The sequence below is a fragment of the Eleutherodactylus coqui genome, chromosome 8 (assembly GCF_035609145.1).
Source record: "Eleutherodactylus coqui strain aEleCoq1 chromosome 8, aEleCoq1.hap1, whole genome shotgun sequence".
NCBI classification, from domain to species: Eukaryota; Metazoa; Chordata; class Amphibia; order Anura; family Eleutherodactylidae; genus Eleutherodactylus; species Eleutherodactylus coqui.
Window position 1 is genome coordinate 140,426,113 of NC_089844.1, and position 14,293 is coordinate 140,440,405.

General features: G+C 47.7%; 1 protein-coding gene, 1 long non-coding RNA gene and 2 other non-coding genes across 5 annotated transcripts in view; 1 reads left to right on the plus strand and 3 right to left on the minus strand.

The window, feature by feature from the left end:
- Positions 1–8,996, plus strand: part of RAB26 (RAB26, member RAS oncogene family) — a 252,217-nt gene extending 243,221 nt beyond the window's left edge. Inside the window, exons 8-9 of the mRNA XM_066576568.1 lie at positions 1,098–1,174; positions 7,758–8,996. Of these exons, the coding sequence (XP_066432665.1) occupies positions 1,098–1,174; positions 7,758–7,860 (180 nt within the window). The 3' untranslated portion in view covers positions 7,861–8,996. The remainder of the gene's footprint in view (positions 1–1,097; positions 1,175–7,757) is intronic.
- A 13-nt stretch (positions 8,997–9,009) lies between these two features.
- Positions 9,010–14,246, minus strand: LOC136576926 (uncharacterized). Of its 2 annotated transcripts, none has more exons than XR_010786423.1 (6): positions 14,130–14,246; positions 13,606–13,680; positions 13,358–13,430; positions 11,205–11,247; positions 9,346–9,385; positions 9,010–9,118 (listed from the first exon to the last, which is right to left on the minus strand). It is a non-coding gene; the product is annotated as an uncharacterized lncRNA (long non-coding RNA). The 2 variants fall into 2 exon arrangements; XR_010786422.1 differs by having other exon boundaries at positions 14,197–14,239.
- On the minus strand, positions 9,225–9,301 carry LOC136578179 (small nucleolar RNA SNORD60). Its single transcript, XR_010786599.1, has one exon. It is a non-coding gene; the product is annotated as a small nucleolar RNA SNORD60 (small nucleolar RNA).
- LOC136578180 (small nucleolar RNA SNORD60) lies at positions 11,079–11,155 on the minus strand. The gene has a single exon (XR_010786600.1). It is a non-coding gene; the product is annotated as a small nucleolar RNA SNORD60 (small nucleolar RNA).
- Positions 14,247–14,293: the final 47 nt, after the last annotated feature.

Consider the following 14,293-nt stretch of genomic DNA (forward strand, 5'->3'; position numbering starts at 1 on the left):
ATGAATCGATGACCCCTTCCTGTCAGCTGTACAGAACATATCAGCACCTCCATCTAATCTGCAGCAACTACAAGAAGCTTCCTGTCCGCAGGGGCCGATGTTCCAGCAGAGCGATTTCATCACTTAGTGGAATCTATGAATTGCTGCCGTTTTGAAGGCCAAAGGAGGTCCAACGCTTTACTAGATAGGGGCTGTAATAAAGTGACCATTCAGTGCACATATATAACTTGGAGAGTTGGCTAATAACGTGTATGACCATGATTACAGCTTCTGCAGTTGTCACCCAGCTTTCCCAGACCCTGGCATGCAAATCTGCTATGTTCATAGTAGGTCGGTTGGCTGTGCCATTCAGGGCTCGAGGGGATCAGGGTGACCCTAGTAGGGGCTGCACTGGCCACCATAATAACTTTCCCAGAGACAGATGTAAATAGGAATCACTAGAAAGGGGTTAATAACGAGATAGAAAAGGACTTTTGTGTTTGTAGGGGATATCTGGATTAATGGGTGATTTGCCCCCATGATTAGTAGAGACGGCAACAGTTTGTTCTTTCTCTATTTTGTATTTACAACCCGACTGTCTGAGAGAAAAAATTATATCTGCATCAACACCGCCCCCTAGTGTCCAGTTCTGTGCACTCCTATGAGATTGATTAGGATTAGAGATGAGCGAACGTACTCGGTAAGGGCGATTTCGCAAACGAGCACCGCGATTTTCGAGTACTTCACTACTCGGGTGAAAAGTACTCGGGTGCGCCGGGGGTGAGCGGGGGGTCGCAGAGGGGAGAGGGAGAGAGAGAGGGCTCCCCCCTGTTCCCCGCTGCTACCCCCGCTCCGCCGCACCACCCCCTGCCCCCCGGCGCACCCGAGTACTTTTCACCCGAGTAGTGAAGTACTCGAAAATCGCAGTGCTGGATTGCGAAATCGCCCTTACCGAGTACGTTCGCTCATCTCTAAATTTAGGATGCTTTAATGTTTTTAGCTTGAGGATGAATTGGCCATTTTCCCCATTGATTTCTTAAATCGCTGTACTTGGGTGAAGACCGGCATCCTACATGTCAGTACGGCATCAGATAACTGGCTTGATTTGTGCCCTGCAGGAATACGGGGTGCCATTTATGGAGACCAGTGCCAAGAGCGGACTGAACGTGGAATTGGCATTTACAGCTATTGGAAAGTAAGTTGAAATCTGTGTTATTAGGGAAGCAGCATCTGTCCCTATACCCTATTGGTCCCACTCAGGACCCCCTATATTAGCCAGACAGGAAGGCTGTTCTTTCTGGCTAAGGGCCTGTTCACACCTGCGTCAAAGCATCTGGCCGGCACAAAATACCATTAGAACTAATGCATCGTTATAGTTCAACCTAGAGGCCCAACATACCCTATTATAGTCATTGGGGTCCAGCGGGGGGCATTTGGTTCTCTCTTGTAGGAGGGACCCTCTCGTCCTGGATTTTCTTTTCCTATTCGTATGAAAAACAGGAAACTGAAATTCCTGAATGCAAACGTGAATATCCACTAATAGGGTCCCAAATAAGGGGACTGCCATTGGGAGGACTTGTGTGGACATGTATTACATGCAGACTTTTTGCTTTCAAGGGGTGCGTGCCCAACAGCTCATTCTTGGGGGGCTGTAAGCAAAGAGTAGTTGCAGCACCAAATCACTAAGATCCTTTACAAGTTCCGCTGGCGTCCCACTTGCTGGAGGTCTGAAAAAATCAGTTAGAACTCCCAAGACTAGTGAACGCATTTTAATAACATTTTTACAAAATATACCCTGCCCAATGAGAACAAGCGGCCCCTCATCACATGTTCTGGAGGTGTCCGCTGTTTGCGGTCAAGCATGCCTCAGGCTCCATATTGCTGAAGGCTCTGAGAAGCACGGGCGGCGGCGCTGAAGAGATTTCTTGTGAGATATTCCTCTCCAATTCCTGGCTTATTCCAGTAAACATTCACCTACAGGGGGCAGCACAGGCTCCTATGGACTGCACGACTGAAGAAAAGCATGGCCGTCATGGTAGCCTGCTGTGCCGAATGAGACCGCCTGGCTAGAGGCGCAGCTCCATCGCCCTTGTAGTGACTGCTGCCATGTGAATAGTAGCAGTCAGGTCCACGAACATGTAATGAGGGGCTCCCGATTCTCATGGAGTAGGGCAGGTTTTAAAGTGCAAAAAAGTTATTAAAAAAGTTAAAGATTCAGCTTCCCCCCATGGATCGGATGCATGGGGGCAGTTGAGATTACTTACCCGCCTTGTCCGTGGTGTCCTGCGGTGCACTGATCCTCCCGGACTGGTCGCCGCTCTTCTGCACATGCGCGCCAGATGGATGACGTCACGCGCAGAAGGCTGGGAGCCCCGGCAAATTTAAAATCTCCTGGCAACCAGGAGCTGTCACCGGGAACCACGGCGATCACGAAAAAGTTTTAAAAAAGTAAAAAGAAAGTTCAAGTTTCACCTCCCCTCATGGATCGGATCCATGGGGGAGGTGAAAATACTCACCTCGGGTCTTCCAGGACCTGAAGTCCCCTTCTGCGCATGCGCACCCGACGTCAATCATCGGGCGCGTGCAAAGAGGGGCTCAGGCCCCGGAAAATTTTAAATCCCTCTGCTCCTGGCTACCATGTGTAGCCAGGAGCAGAGGGATGTCACTGGGGACATCATCACTGTTATCCAATGGATAACAGTGATCATTTAAAGTAAAAAAAAATAAAAAATAAAAAAATTGAAAAAAGTTGAAAAAAAAGTTGAAAAAGCTTACGTTTCATCTCCCTTCACGGATCATATCTGTGAGGGAGGCTGAAAGTACGTACCTAAGGCCCCCGGATTTATTTGCAAACCTTACAAAAATGGCGGACACATGCGCAAAAGCCGTGGATTGCCAGGGTAATTTAAATTCTCTCTGCTCTTGGCTACAAAACTTAGCCAAGAGCCTGGAGATGTCATGGGGAGTCGCGGTGAGCGGTTCCTGGTCACGTGTTCGCCGTTATCCAATCGATAATGGCGATCATGTAAAAGTAAAAAAAAAATTGAAACTTTTTACCAGAGGCCTCTGTATTTGAACCCCGACGCGATCCTCCTCTATGAGCTTCACGGTTTCTGCACATGCAACCGCTGGCAAAATGCCAGACACATGCGCAGGAGGCGGGGAGCCCAGGAAACTTAAAATCTCCCGGCTCCCAGCGACCAACGGTCACCGAGAGCCTGGAGCAGTGACCTCGTTGAGCGGTCGCCGGTCACGTAATAAAAAGGTACCAGGCTAGTCTCCCATGAACGGATAGAAATTACGGATTCTGCATGCGTCTGATCCGCGGTAATACACGGATCAATCAATCGCATTGGATTACACAATTCCGCTCACATTAGCGGGTCAGAATTACGTAATCCACTCGCAGAAAAGAGAACGCAGCAGGTTCTATTTTTCCGCGGATATCCGCAACATAGAGCCTATTGTGCTCCGTGGTCGCGGATATACCCGCAGCCTATACGTAACTACGTTGTATACGGGCTGCGGGTACCTGCGTCATCATTAGGCAACGGTGTGGGAAATACAAACAAAAATAGGGTGTGCTGCGCATGACCGCCTGTGTGAGTAGGCAGTTATGCCCAGTACATTATGAAGCCGTATGCAGGGTCACAGCCGGGATCACAGATGGGATCCGCAAGCAGATCCTACATACGGCCGTGTGAGCCCGGCGTTATTCAGACCGCTACCTGTAATACGTATTTTACAAGAAGCCCCGGGAACGTTCGCCTTCATGCAGTTTCAGGAGCAGCTTGTTAAGCGTCTTCTGTGTGAGACCGCCGCACCGCAGTAAGCTTATGAAGCCTCACAGAGCGCCACTTTTTACACCCCCGTCCCCGCCGCTGAGGTCAAGAAATACCCCCAAAAAGCATGAGAGGAGGGGGTATACCGGTTTTATTGCCCCATGTACCCATTCCAACCAGCCTCCGTAATTACTCCTGTCTTCGGAAATACCACACAGTTCACATTATTACTTTTATCTAAGATTTGGGGAACGCCAAAAAGGGCGCGGAGGGGGGGGGGGGGATATTTTTAGTGAGTCAATTTTTATTCCATACAAGTGGGCAATGGGGCCTGGGATTTATTCAGTTGTGCCCTGAAATCCAGCGGGCATTCCCTCCATTATGGGCCTAGCCATGTGTCCTGTAAGTAGATTAGGGCCACAATGGGTATGTTTCTGAACACGAGAAAAACAGGGGGATCAATTTGAGGATGAAAGTCTTCATTTATATGTGTGCTGTACAAAAAAAATGTTTGTAAATTGACACAATTGCCCAAAAAATGAAAATTGTAAATTTTTCCTTCTGCTTTTTCAAAAATTGTATGGTCAAAATATGCAGTACACCCCTAGATTAATTAATTCGTTAAGGAGTCTACTTTTCAAAATGGGATCATATGTGGGGGGTTTCTATGGTTTTGGCCGCTCAAGAGCTCTACATGTGTGCTATGGGGCCTAAAAGGACTTCAAGCAAAATTTCAGTTCTGAAAGCCACCAATTACTCCTTTCGTTTTGGGCCCCGTTTTGCATCCAGACATATTAGGACCACAATGGGTATATTTCTAAACGCAGGACAAACAGGGGGATCCATTGTGTGGTGTCAATCTCCTTCTCATGTGCACTTTAGGAAAAAGTCTTTAAGATTACATATTTGCAAAAATATGAATTTAACTTTTTCTCCTCTAAATTGAATGAATTGCTGAAAAAAAACTGTGGGATCAAAATACTCCTGACCCCCCTCAGTGAATACATTAAGGGGTGTAGTTTTAAAAATGGAGTCATTTGTGGGAGTATCTATTATTGTGACTTCTATGAGCCTTTGGAATCTTGGCTTGGTGCAGGAAAAGAAAAGTGTTCCCCAAACTGCTGAAAAGTAATGTTAAATTTGTACGTCTCCTAAATAGTAAAAAAAACTCAAAAGTTTATCAAATGTGCATCCAGAATAAAGTAAACAGATGGAAATATATATTTTATTAAGATGTACAGTGTTGGCATAGATTTGACATATTCCAATTGAAAAAGTGAAAATTTGATTTTTTTAATAAATACACCAATTCTATTTTTACCACCAAAAAAATTGTCACAATCACTTCGCTATGCAAAACCTTTACAGAGTTATGTTAAGGTGACACGTCAAATTTCCAAAATTTGGCCTGGTCATTAAGGGGTTAAAGGAGATGTCCCGAGGCAGCAAGTGGGGTTATACACTTCTGTATGGCCATAATAATGCACTTTGTAATATACATTGTGCATTAATTATGAGCCATACAGAAGTTATAAAAAGTTTTTTACTTACCTGCTCCGTTGCTAGCGTCCTGGTCTCCATGGTGCCGACTAATTTTTGGCCTCCGATGGCCAAATTAGCCGCGCTTGCGCAGTCCGGGTCTTCTGCTGTTCTCTATGGGGCTCCGTGTAGCTCCGTGTAGCTCCGCCCCGTCACGTGCCGATTCCAGCCAATCAGGAGGCTGGAATCGGCAGTGGACCGCACAGAAGAGCTGCGGTCCACGAAGATAGAGGATCCCGGCGGCCATCTTCAGCGGTAAGTATTGAAGTCACCGGACCGCCGGGATTCAGGTAAGCGCTGTGCGGGTGGTTTTTTTAACCCCTGCATCGGGGTTGTCTCGCGCCGAACGGGGGGGGGGGTTTAAAAAAAAAAAAACCCGTTTCGGCGCGGGACATCTCCTTTAAAGTGTGTTCATAAGAGCGGTTCCACACAAGTTTTTGTCACTATGAATGATGCTTTTTTTTGCACGGTTATCAGCATATTTTACTGTACTTTTTCTGGCCGCAGGGCAGGTTTATTTCCATGTGGCAAATCAATGCACCAATTGAAGTCCCTAATTAGTCCCAGAGGGGGTTTTTCAGAGTAATTACGTAGTGCTTCACGCATCTCTGGATTGAGCTCCCATTTGCAGACCCCCATTGACTTTGGTGTGCAAATGCACAGAAAGATAGAACATGTTTTTCTTTTGTGGTGACTAGAGAGGAGCGAACCTACTCAGCCACGCCCCTTTTTCACCCGAGCGCCACGATTTTCGAGTACTTCCGTACTCGGACGAAAAGATTCGGGGGGTTGCAGCAGGGAGTGAGAGAGAGAGGGATCCCCCTGTTCCCCGCTGCTACCCCCCGCCTCCCAAATCTTTTCACCCGAGTACGGAAGTACTTGAAAATCGCAGTGCTCGATCGAGTAGGTTCACTCATCTCTAGTGGTGACCAAAGATGTGTACCCAAAATACACACACCTGAAGAACCCCATTGAAATGACTTCTATTCACGGTGTCTTGCACACAAATACGTCCTTATGAAGAAGCTCTTAGGCCTCATGTCCACGGGGAAAAATCAGGCCCGCTACGGATTCTACATGTAGAATCTGCAGCGGGTCCCTCCTGCCCCGCGGACATGAGCGCTGAAAATAAGAATTTAAAAGAATTTACCTATCCGTAGCGGGCGGGGAAGGTCTGCTGTTCCTCACGGCCGGATCTTCTTTTTCGGCCGGCGGATGAATTCGTCACGCCGGCGGCACGTCGTCGACGTGCCGCGCGCATGCGCCGGGCACATCCGCCGAGCCGAAGCAAGAAAGATGCGGCCGTGAGGAAGAGAAGACCTTCCCGGTCCGCTCCGGATGGGTAAATACTTTTAAATTCCTATTTTAGGTCTCCCGCGGATCCAGATGGCTTCCATAGGCCCGCGGGAGCCGACCCCGCGGGAGACCCGCACGAAAATGGAGCATGGTCCAGATTTTTTCATGCTCCATTTTTTTTTTAAAATCCCTTTTATTGACCATCCGCGGGTATTTATCTACCCGCGGGTGGTCAATGCATCCCTATGGGATGCGGATCCGCATGCGGGAGATCTGCTGCGGATCTTAAATCATATTTTGCCCGTGGACATGAGGCCTTAGGCTGGGTTCACACAGGGCGGATTTGCTGCACAAGAGCTGCTCCTGCGGCAAAACCGCTACAAAGGTTAATTTTGGCTTGCGGATTTTCTTGCTGAAAAAGCCACGTTTTTTTTCCGCAGAACTTTTTGCCGCGTATTTTGGTGCGGATTTAGCTGCGACCATAGAGGTCTAGGGACAAAAAGGCGCTGCGGAAAAGACAGAAGAATAGACATGCTGCATCTTTAAAAACCGCGCTGTGGCTGTGCGGAAAAAAATCCGTCCTGTGAGAACAGCTTTTTCCCAAAACTCATTTGTGCTGCATTGCACTGCAAACGCAGCGGTTTTGCCGCAGTGCGGATATGCAACGGCAAACCGCAGCAAATCAGCCCTGTGTGAACCCAGGCTTAGTTTTGGAGTCCTAACAGATTTTTCCAGGGCAGCGAGGCGAGTTGGAAACCCTGTCATATTGTATACAAGCACCACCTTAGTTGTGATCAGCTGCACTGTGAGAAGGGGATCATAAGAAAACTTAAAGGGTTTGTCTAGACCTTCTCTTCTGCTATTGGTGAATGGTTCTCAGGCCAGCTCACCAATAGGTGATCAGCTGGGGGCCACCGCTTGGGATCCCCAACAATCCACTGCTTACCAATGCTGTTGTCACTATGGTAAGTGCATAGTACAGCTCCCATTGCATTCAATACCAACATGGGCTACTGTGCCCTTCAGAGACAGCAGCTGGGGTCCATCAATAGAAACCAAAATCGTCCTGAATAACCCTTTACGATCATTACAGACCACCTTGCTCTATTTTCCGTGTTCCTTGGCCTGCAGACACTCAGCTCACTTCTTTTATGTCTTCAGGGAACTAAAGCACCGATCCATGAAGCTTCCCAATGAGCCGAAGTTTAAACTCCATGACTACGTCAAGAAGGAAGTAAAGGGTTCGGGTTGCTGTAAATCCTGATTTCTCCACCAATCAGGGGGTCCAAACCCTCCTACTGGTTATCTGTACAAAGACTGATGAGAACCTTCAGCGTCTCACCATGGGGGTGCCCGAGAACTCCCGCAGCGCAGCCCCCGGCACTGGGGACAAGCATTTTCTGTCTGTGCATGTCTGTGTTTTTATCTGTGAGGGTAGCAAAACTGATGTGTTATACAAAAGGACACCTAAATCCGAAGGCCTGTCTCTACCCTGACTGTAGGGGGTGCTGCCGGAGCCTCCATACCATTAACATCCCCTTGAACATGTACCAGTGTAAGGTGTCTGTAAGGTATTGACGAACTCCTAATGAATGTACTATAGGGGAAGGCAAACCATACACCGCTGCGATAATCAGGGATCAGCTGCTCACAACTTCCCCTTGTCTGCAGAAGGTTTAGCTGTCCTTTTGGTCCGTTCATTTACAGCTTTAGTGTCCAGAACAGAAGCTGCGCTTTGAGCATTTTATATTTGGGTATTTATCAGCGTGCGTCCACCATGCTTCAGTGAAGTACCTGCAACCCATACAGTTAAAGCCACTCGGAGCGGTGCAGCATGGCCGCCTTCTTCCAGGAACAGCCCCACACACCTGTGCACAAGTTATGTGCAGCTAACTTCAATGGAGTTGAGCTGCAATACCAGCTGCAACCCACACACAAGGGTGGCGCTGTTTCTGGAAGAAATCAGACCTGTTTTGCTAGTCCTGTACAGCCTGCATGACAGCGATTACAGACATCAAGCATTTGTATTTAGCAAAGGGCTGCATCAGCAAAGGTAGGTGCTAGCAATTGGAGTGCAGCTCAGCTGCCCTAGGCGTACATCATGCACCAACGAGCAGAGGCTATAGGGTATGTTCTAGCAGTCACGTCAGTATTCAGCATCCACCTTGTACACGTGCGGTCATCAGTGCATTCTCCATAGCTGCCATCACAGGTTGTATACACTGAAGATGAAGCAGTGTGTTCGGAGGACTCTAAAGGCTTGTGCTGCTTAAACTGGTTCAAGTCAATATTGAGGGGTGGTCTGCACTCATTAGGTCACTCCCGCCCCCCCACCCTGTAGTGGACCATTTTTTGACTATATTCAATGTTCACTGTATGATTTTGTAATATTTAAGAAAATAAAGAGTCAAGCTTGAAGAGAAAGTTTTATTCCAGTTATTGACCACCTCACATTACTGGACTCGCTCCGTGACCGCCATGATGAATGGCTTCAGATGGGAAGCTTCTATTCAGGCTCCCTCCTGAGGAGAGAAAAGTAAAAACCGATCAATACCCAGTTGATACAGCGGCCACGATTAGATCTTTAGTGTACAAGACGCTCAACAGCCGCAATTCTAGCCGAGCAGGAAGCCTCAGATATGGAGGATCAGCACCGAGGTGCTCAGATGAGGTGTCAGAAAGTTTTAAGTGTATCATCAGTGGCTCCAGCGACACAAGGGACAGAGCTCACAGATGAAGGGCCCATTACCTGCAGAAACATTGGTCCTCAGCTGCAACGATCCAGACACCTGCATGAGAAGAGGAGATGGGTTATACATCATACGCAGTCATGCTCAGCTTAACGCCCCAGCAGCCACACTAAATAGGGGAACCCTCCTGAGAAGGTCACTTACTGCAGATATTACATTTACTCAAATCCATTTAACCCCTTAGTGACAATTTTACCCTTAAATAAATAATCTTTGTGTTCCAGCAATTGTAATTTATGTTTTCCATCACTGTGGATTACGGCACCTTGTATTTTGCAGTAAGAGTTCAAGTTTAATACAAATCAGATTTGGTATAACTTAAAGATTTTTGCTCGAAAGGAATGAAAGTAATGTCACCATCGTCATGGGGATTTTTTTTTGTAATATTTTGAAGATTAAACCGCTTTGATTTTTTTTCACCATGGTAAATAAATGTAATTTTTTTATAGTACGAGTTGCTGATGTGATAAAACCAATTGCATATTTCTTTTACTTTTTCAATATTTAAAGTTTTGTGTAAGGGGAGAAAAAGTTATTTTTCCCTGTAAAAAACACATTTAGATACAATGGTCAGTGACGGGAACCATGTTGTATTAATATGCTTTATTTTGTATTTCAGTAGAAACACGCATATGTAAGACATACCGAGGAGCATGCTCTATAAAAACCAGAGCCCTCACCCACATCCAAAGATGTGGCACATAGTAATACATTCCTGTTACAGCCGTTGGGATAAGGGGGATTCACACAGGGCTTGCCGTGGAATGTCCGTGCAGATTCTGCGCATGGAAACTCAGCTGCATTTAGAGTAGCAGCAAAGGAAATAAGCCACGCAAAACTAGCATAGAACTCAAATCCGCTGCATGTCAGTTTTACCGCATACTCCGCTGCAAAATTGACAATGAAACCTACATCAATTGGTGCAGATTTGGAAGCAGGTGTGCCGCAGCTGATCTGCAGCGGAATGCCCACTGCGAACATTCTGCTGGGAGTCAGCCCCATGTGGACCGGCCCAAGAGGCCTTTCTGTATGCAGTGGTCTGTGTGGTCAGACAGTGACAGTCATCATTGTTTGCAAAGGATAGGATTCTCAGAGCAAACTACTAAGATGCTGATATTTGTAATCTCTGCATTATGTGTAAAGGTAAGTGTTGGTAAACATTTTCTTCTCCCACTAATATTTAGATTAGCCTGTCAACATCTCATGTCTGCACAAATACCAGATAACATGAGAGCCTTGAGCTGAAATATTTGCTTAAACAGAAACAGCAAGTGCAAGGGTTACCATCCGCTAGGATTGGTTATATGCCAATAGGTTAATGCTAATAGAGTGATATGAATACAAGTTACACCTGACAGTAGGGACATGAAAGGGGTTGTCAAAAGTTAATGGCTAGGTAAGGGATAAAACAAAACTGTATACTCCCTGTCTTCACCCTCTGGAAGATAGCTTGGCAGCGCCAGCCCTAATGTGGATGTCCCCCAAGTCCAGTAACTGGGCATTGCAGTCCCCAACTCCTGGCATTAGTGTCCCCAAGAGGTGAGCACCGACACCTGGAGATGGACATCACAGCAGTCACCTGACTTCTGGCAGACGTCCACACTGAGCCACTCAGCTGTGGACCCGGGGGCAAAGCCAACTGAGCATGCCCTCTTGTATCATCCCTTACTTTTTTGTAATTACACAACCCCATTAATAAGCCATTATTACAGTTATTGTCATAAAACTGGAAGAGCCTCAGATATTGTAAATCCGCACAGAAGTGCTCAGATGAGGTGTCAGAAAGTTTAAAGTTTATCATCAATGGCTCCAACCACACAGCTCCTCAGATTAACACTCCGGGCAGTTCCTCCATTACCTTCACTGCATTTGCTCCCAGTTTCTACCGCCAACACTTCCACCTGTGAAGACAAGAGCAGACGGTCAGCGCCTCACCTGGACCTCCATTAGGCTTGTCTACTTTCATTGACTATTAACCACCTATTATGCGTCCATTACACAATTAAATTATACTTGTGAGCCCAACCTGAAAGGCACATTTAGACACAATTATCGCTCAAAAGACAGATTGAGTGATAATCGTTGTGTCCATATCCTTAGATTTGAACCCAGGACCCCAGCGCTGTATGGCAAGCATGCCAATCCCTAAGCAACTGTTACCCAGTCCCGCTATTTAAAGGGGGTATTCTACAGACTGGACAGGTTTCACTCATTGACTGGATGGATGAAAACAGATTGGTGGGAGTCGGACCACCAGGACTCAAGAATGGGGGGGGAGGGGTCTCCTTTTCCCCTGTTGCCCTCACTGAAGCCCCCATAGTGAGGAGATTGAATGGAGCAGCAGTCACATGCACAGTGCCACTCCATTTTAAGTGGGACTGCTGGAGAGTAGAAAGTATTCTGCCATTTCTGTCACCCCCAATTAAGGGATCAGCAGCCACGTGTGCTGTCAGAGTATCATTCACTCGGGCGGGAGAAGCTACCTGGAAGGGAGGCGAAAGGCGTCCCATTGTTCTTGGGATCAACGCGTACCCGTGGTAGGCCGACACAGATCTAACAGATTTTACCCATCCGCTGGATGGGCAAAACCTTAAAATGCCCAGTCTCTGGAATACCCCTTAGAAGTGTCCCTCCAGCCATACGTTCCCAGCGAATAAGACAAGGTCTGGGGCACCCACAGCTGGATGGTAGTTGCCGATTGTAGTTAGAATGGAGCCATACACAACACCCATGGGGTGTCCCAGCATACGGCTCCATCTCTCCACGCAAAAGGTCAGGTGTGACCCAAGATTACAACCACCCTTTCTAAAACTTTGACACAACATAGGGACAGATCCAAAGTTTTGATCAATAGGGGTCCGGCGTCAGAGCACAACGACCACTAGTCAGAGCACAACGACCACTAGTCAGAGCACAACGACCACTAGTCAGAGCACAACGACCACTAGTCAGAGCACAACGACCACTAGTCAGAGCACAACGACCACTAGTCAGAGCACAACGACCACTAGTCAGAGCACAACGACCACTAGTCAGAGCACAACGACCACTAGTCAGAGCACAACGACCACTAGTCAGAGCACAACGACCACTAGTCAGAGCACAACGACCACTAGTCAGAGCACAACGACCACTAGTCAGAGCACAACGACCACTAGTCTGCTAACTGAAGACAAACCCATGGATTTTCTATTGAGATAATCCAACAGAGGCAGGGTTTCCACGGTACGGAAATCTCACGAATTGGCGGCACCAAATACCCACAAGATTTCTGCGGGATAAGCACAGCTTCAAAACCTGCAGTAGTTTGCCGCGGTTCGGCCGCCGGCATGCCGTTGCAGCTTTCTCTCTCCATAGAGCAGGGAAAAAAACCACAAGAACTAATATGCTGCGGTTGTCAATTATGCACCGCAGTGCCGGTTCCACCCTTTTGCAAAATCTCCTCCACATGGCTGGCTAATCCCGGGATTAGGAGCCGCGGGCAGATGTGCCGCACAGAATTTCCACATGGAATCTTGCACAGCAAATCATCCCGTGTGAACCCAGCCTAAAAGCACTTCAGCCGTGCAGCAGCCAAAACCCAGCAAGCAAGACTTAAAGACCTCCTATGACAAGTCAAAAGTTTAGGAAGTGTAGCCAAACTTTAAAGGGGTATGCCGGGCATTTAACTCCATTCAGTAATATCCTCAGGATACTCAACACTTGATGAGCAGACGATCAGGACCGCCAGCAATCATCCAATCTCAACCCCACAACTGCAGTGGGCCAGAGGTGCCACTAAAGGTATACCACCCATCAACTGCAGAGCTATACCTGCTATGGCAGCTCCCAGCCATCACCCCAATGTCCGGCGCCACACGACATTGAGATCAGGTGATCACCAGAGGTCCCAAGCAGCGGACCCCCACCAATCAACTACTACCCATCGTGATGATAGATCAGTACTGAAAGGGGTTACCGGCCAGAATACCCTTTAGATGAGCAGTTGACCAACACCTCCGCAGCACTTACCAGGCTCTCAGCAAGACGTGGCTCAGCGCCTTCTGCACATCATGTAGTTCTACTCATAGGACCATTCAGTAACCTGTGAAGGACAGACGGTTAGCGGTTCATCCAGCCGTCACATCTACACGAGTATTACTATACGGCCGCCTCAGCCCAGCGAGTAGAATCAGAAGACTGGTTACAGCCTCATATGAGGTGTCAGAATTATGGGTACATCACTGGCAGCGCCAACATAGGGCAGAAGCCACACATACCCACTCAGGGAGGGTCCAGGACATCACCGGAGGGCATCACAGCAGCCATACTGGGGTTAACTGTTGAAGTGCCACCTGCAAAGTAAGCACAAAGATCAGGGTCAGCAGGCTGGAATAGTCAAGGTTGCAGTATGGCGCAGATGGCCTGATAGAAGCCTCCATGACGGGTTATCAGCTGCACTGACGCAGTATGGCGCAGATGGCCTGATAGAAGCCTCCATGATGGGTTATCGGCTGCACCAACGCAGTATGGCGCAGATGGCCTGATAGAAGCCTCCATGATGGGTTATCGGCTGCACCAACTAGTTATGTAGGCTGTAAGGTTACACAGAATTTAGAGCCCCTGACAGATAACTAGCTATAGCTAGAAGAGAAACTAATAAAGTTGTCAGAGGGTGCAACATGCAGCACTAACTCCTCCCACATCCAATGCATCAGCATGGTGCAGTAACTAGGAACCTACTAAGGGTTAAGCTGCTGCTACCATCACTGCATCTACTAGAAAGATAGAGATATAGCCTTACAACTATGAGAAGAGCAGAAGATGCAGTCGGCCCCGCCATAACCCACACCGCTCCTCCACCAGCTCACCAGCTGCTCTTCACTCCGCCAGCCCGACAGAAAGGCCCGTGACCACCCTGTGCCCAAATTATATAGGCACCAAATTCTACACGCTTATTGGTCCAAA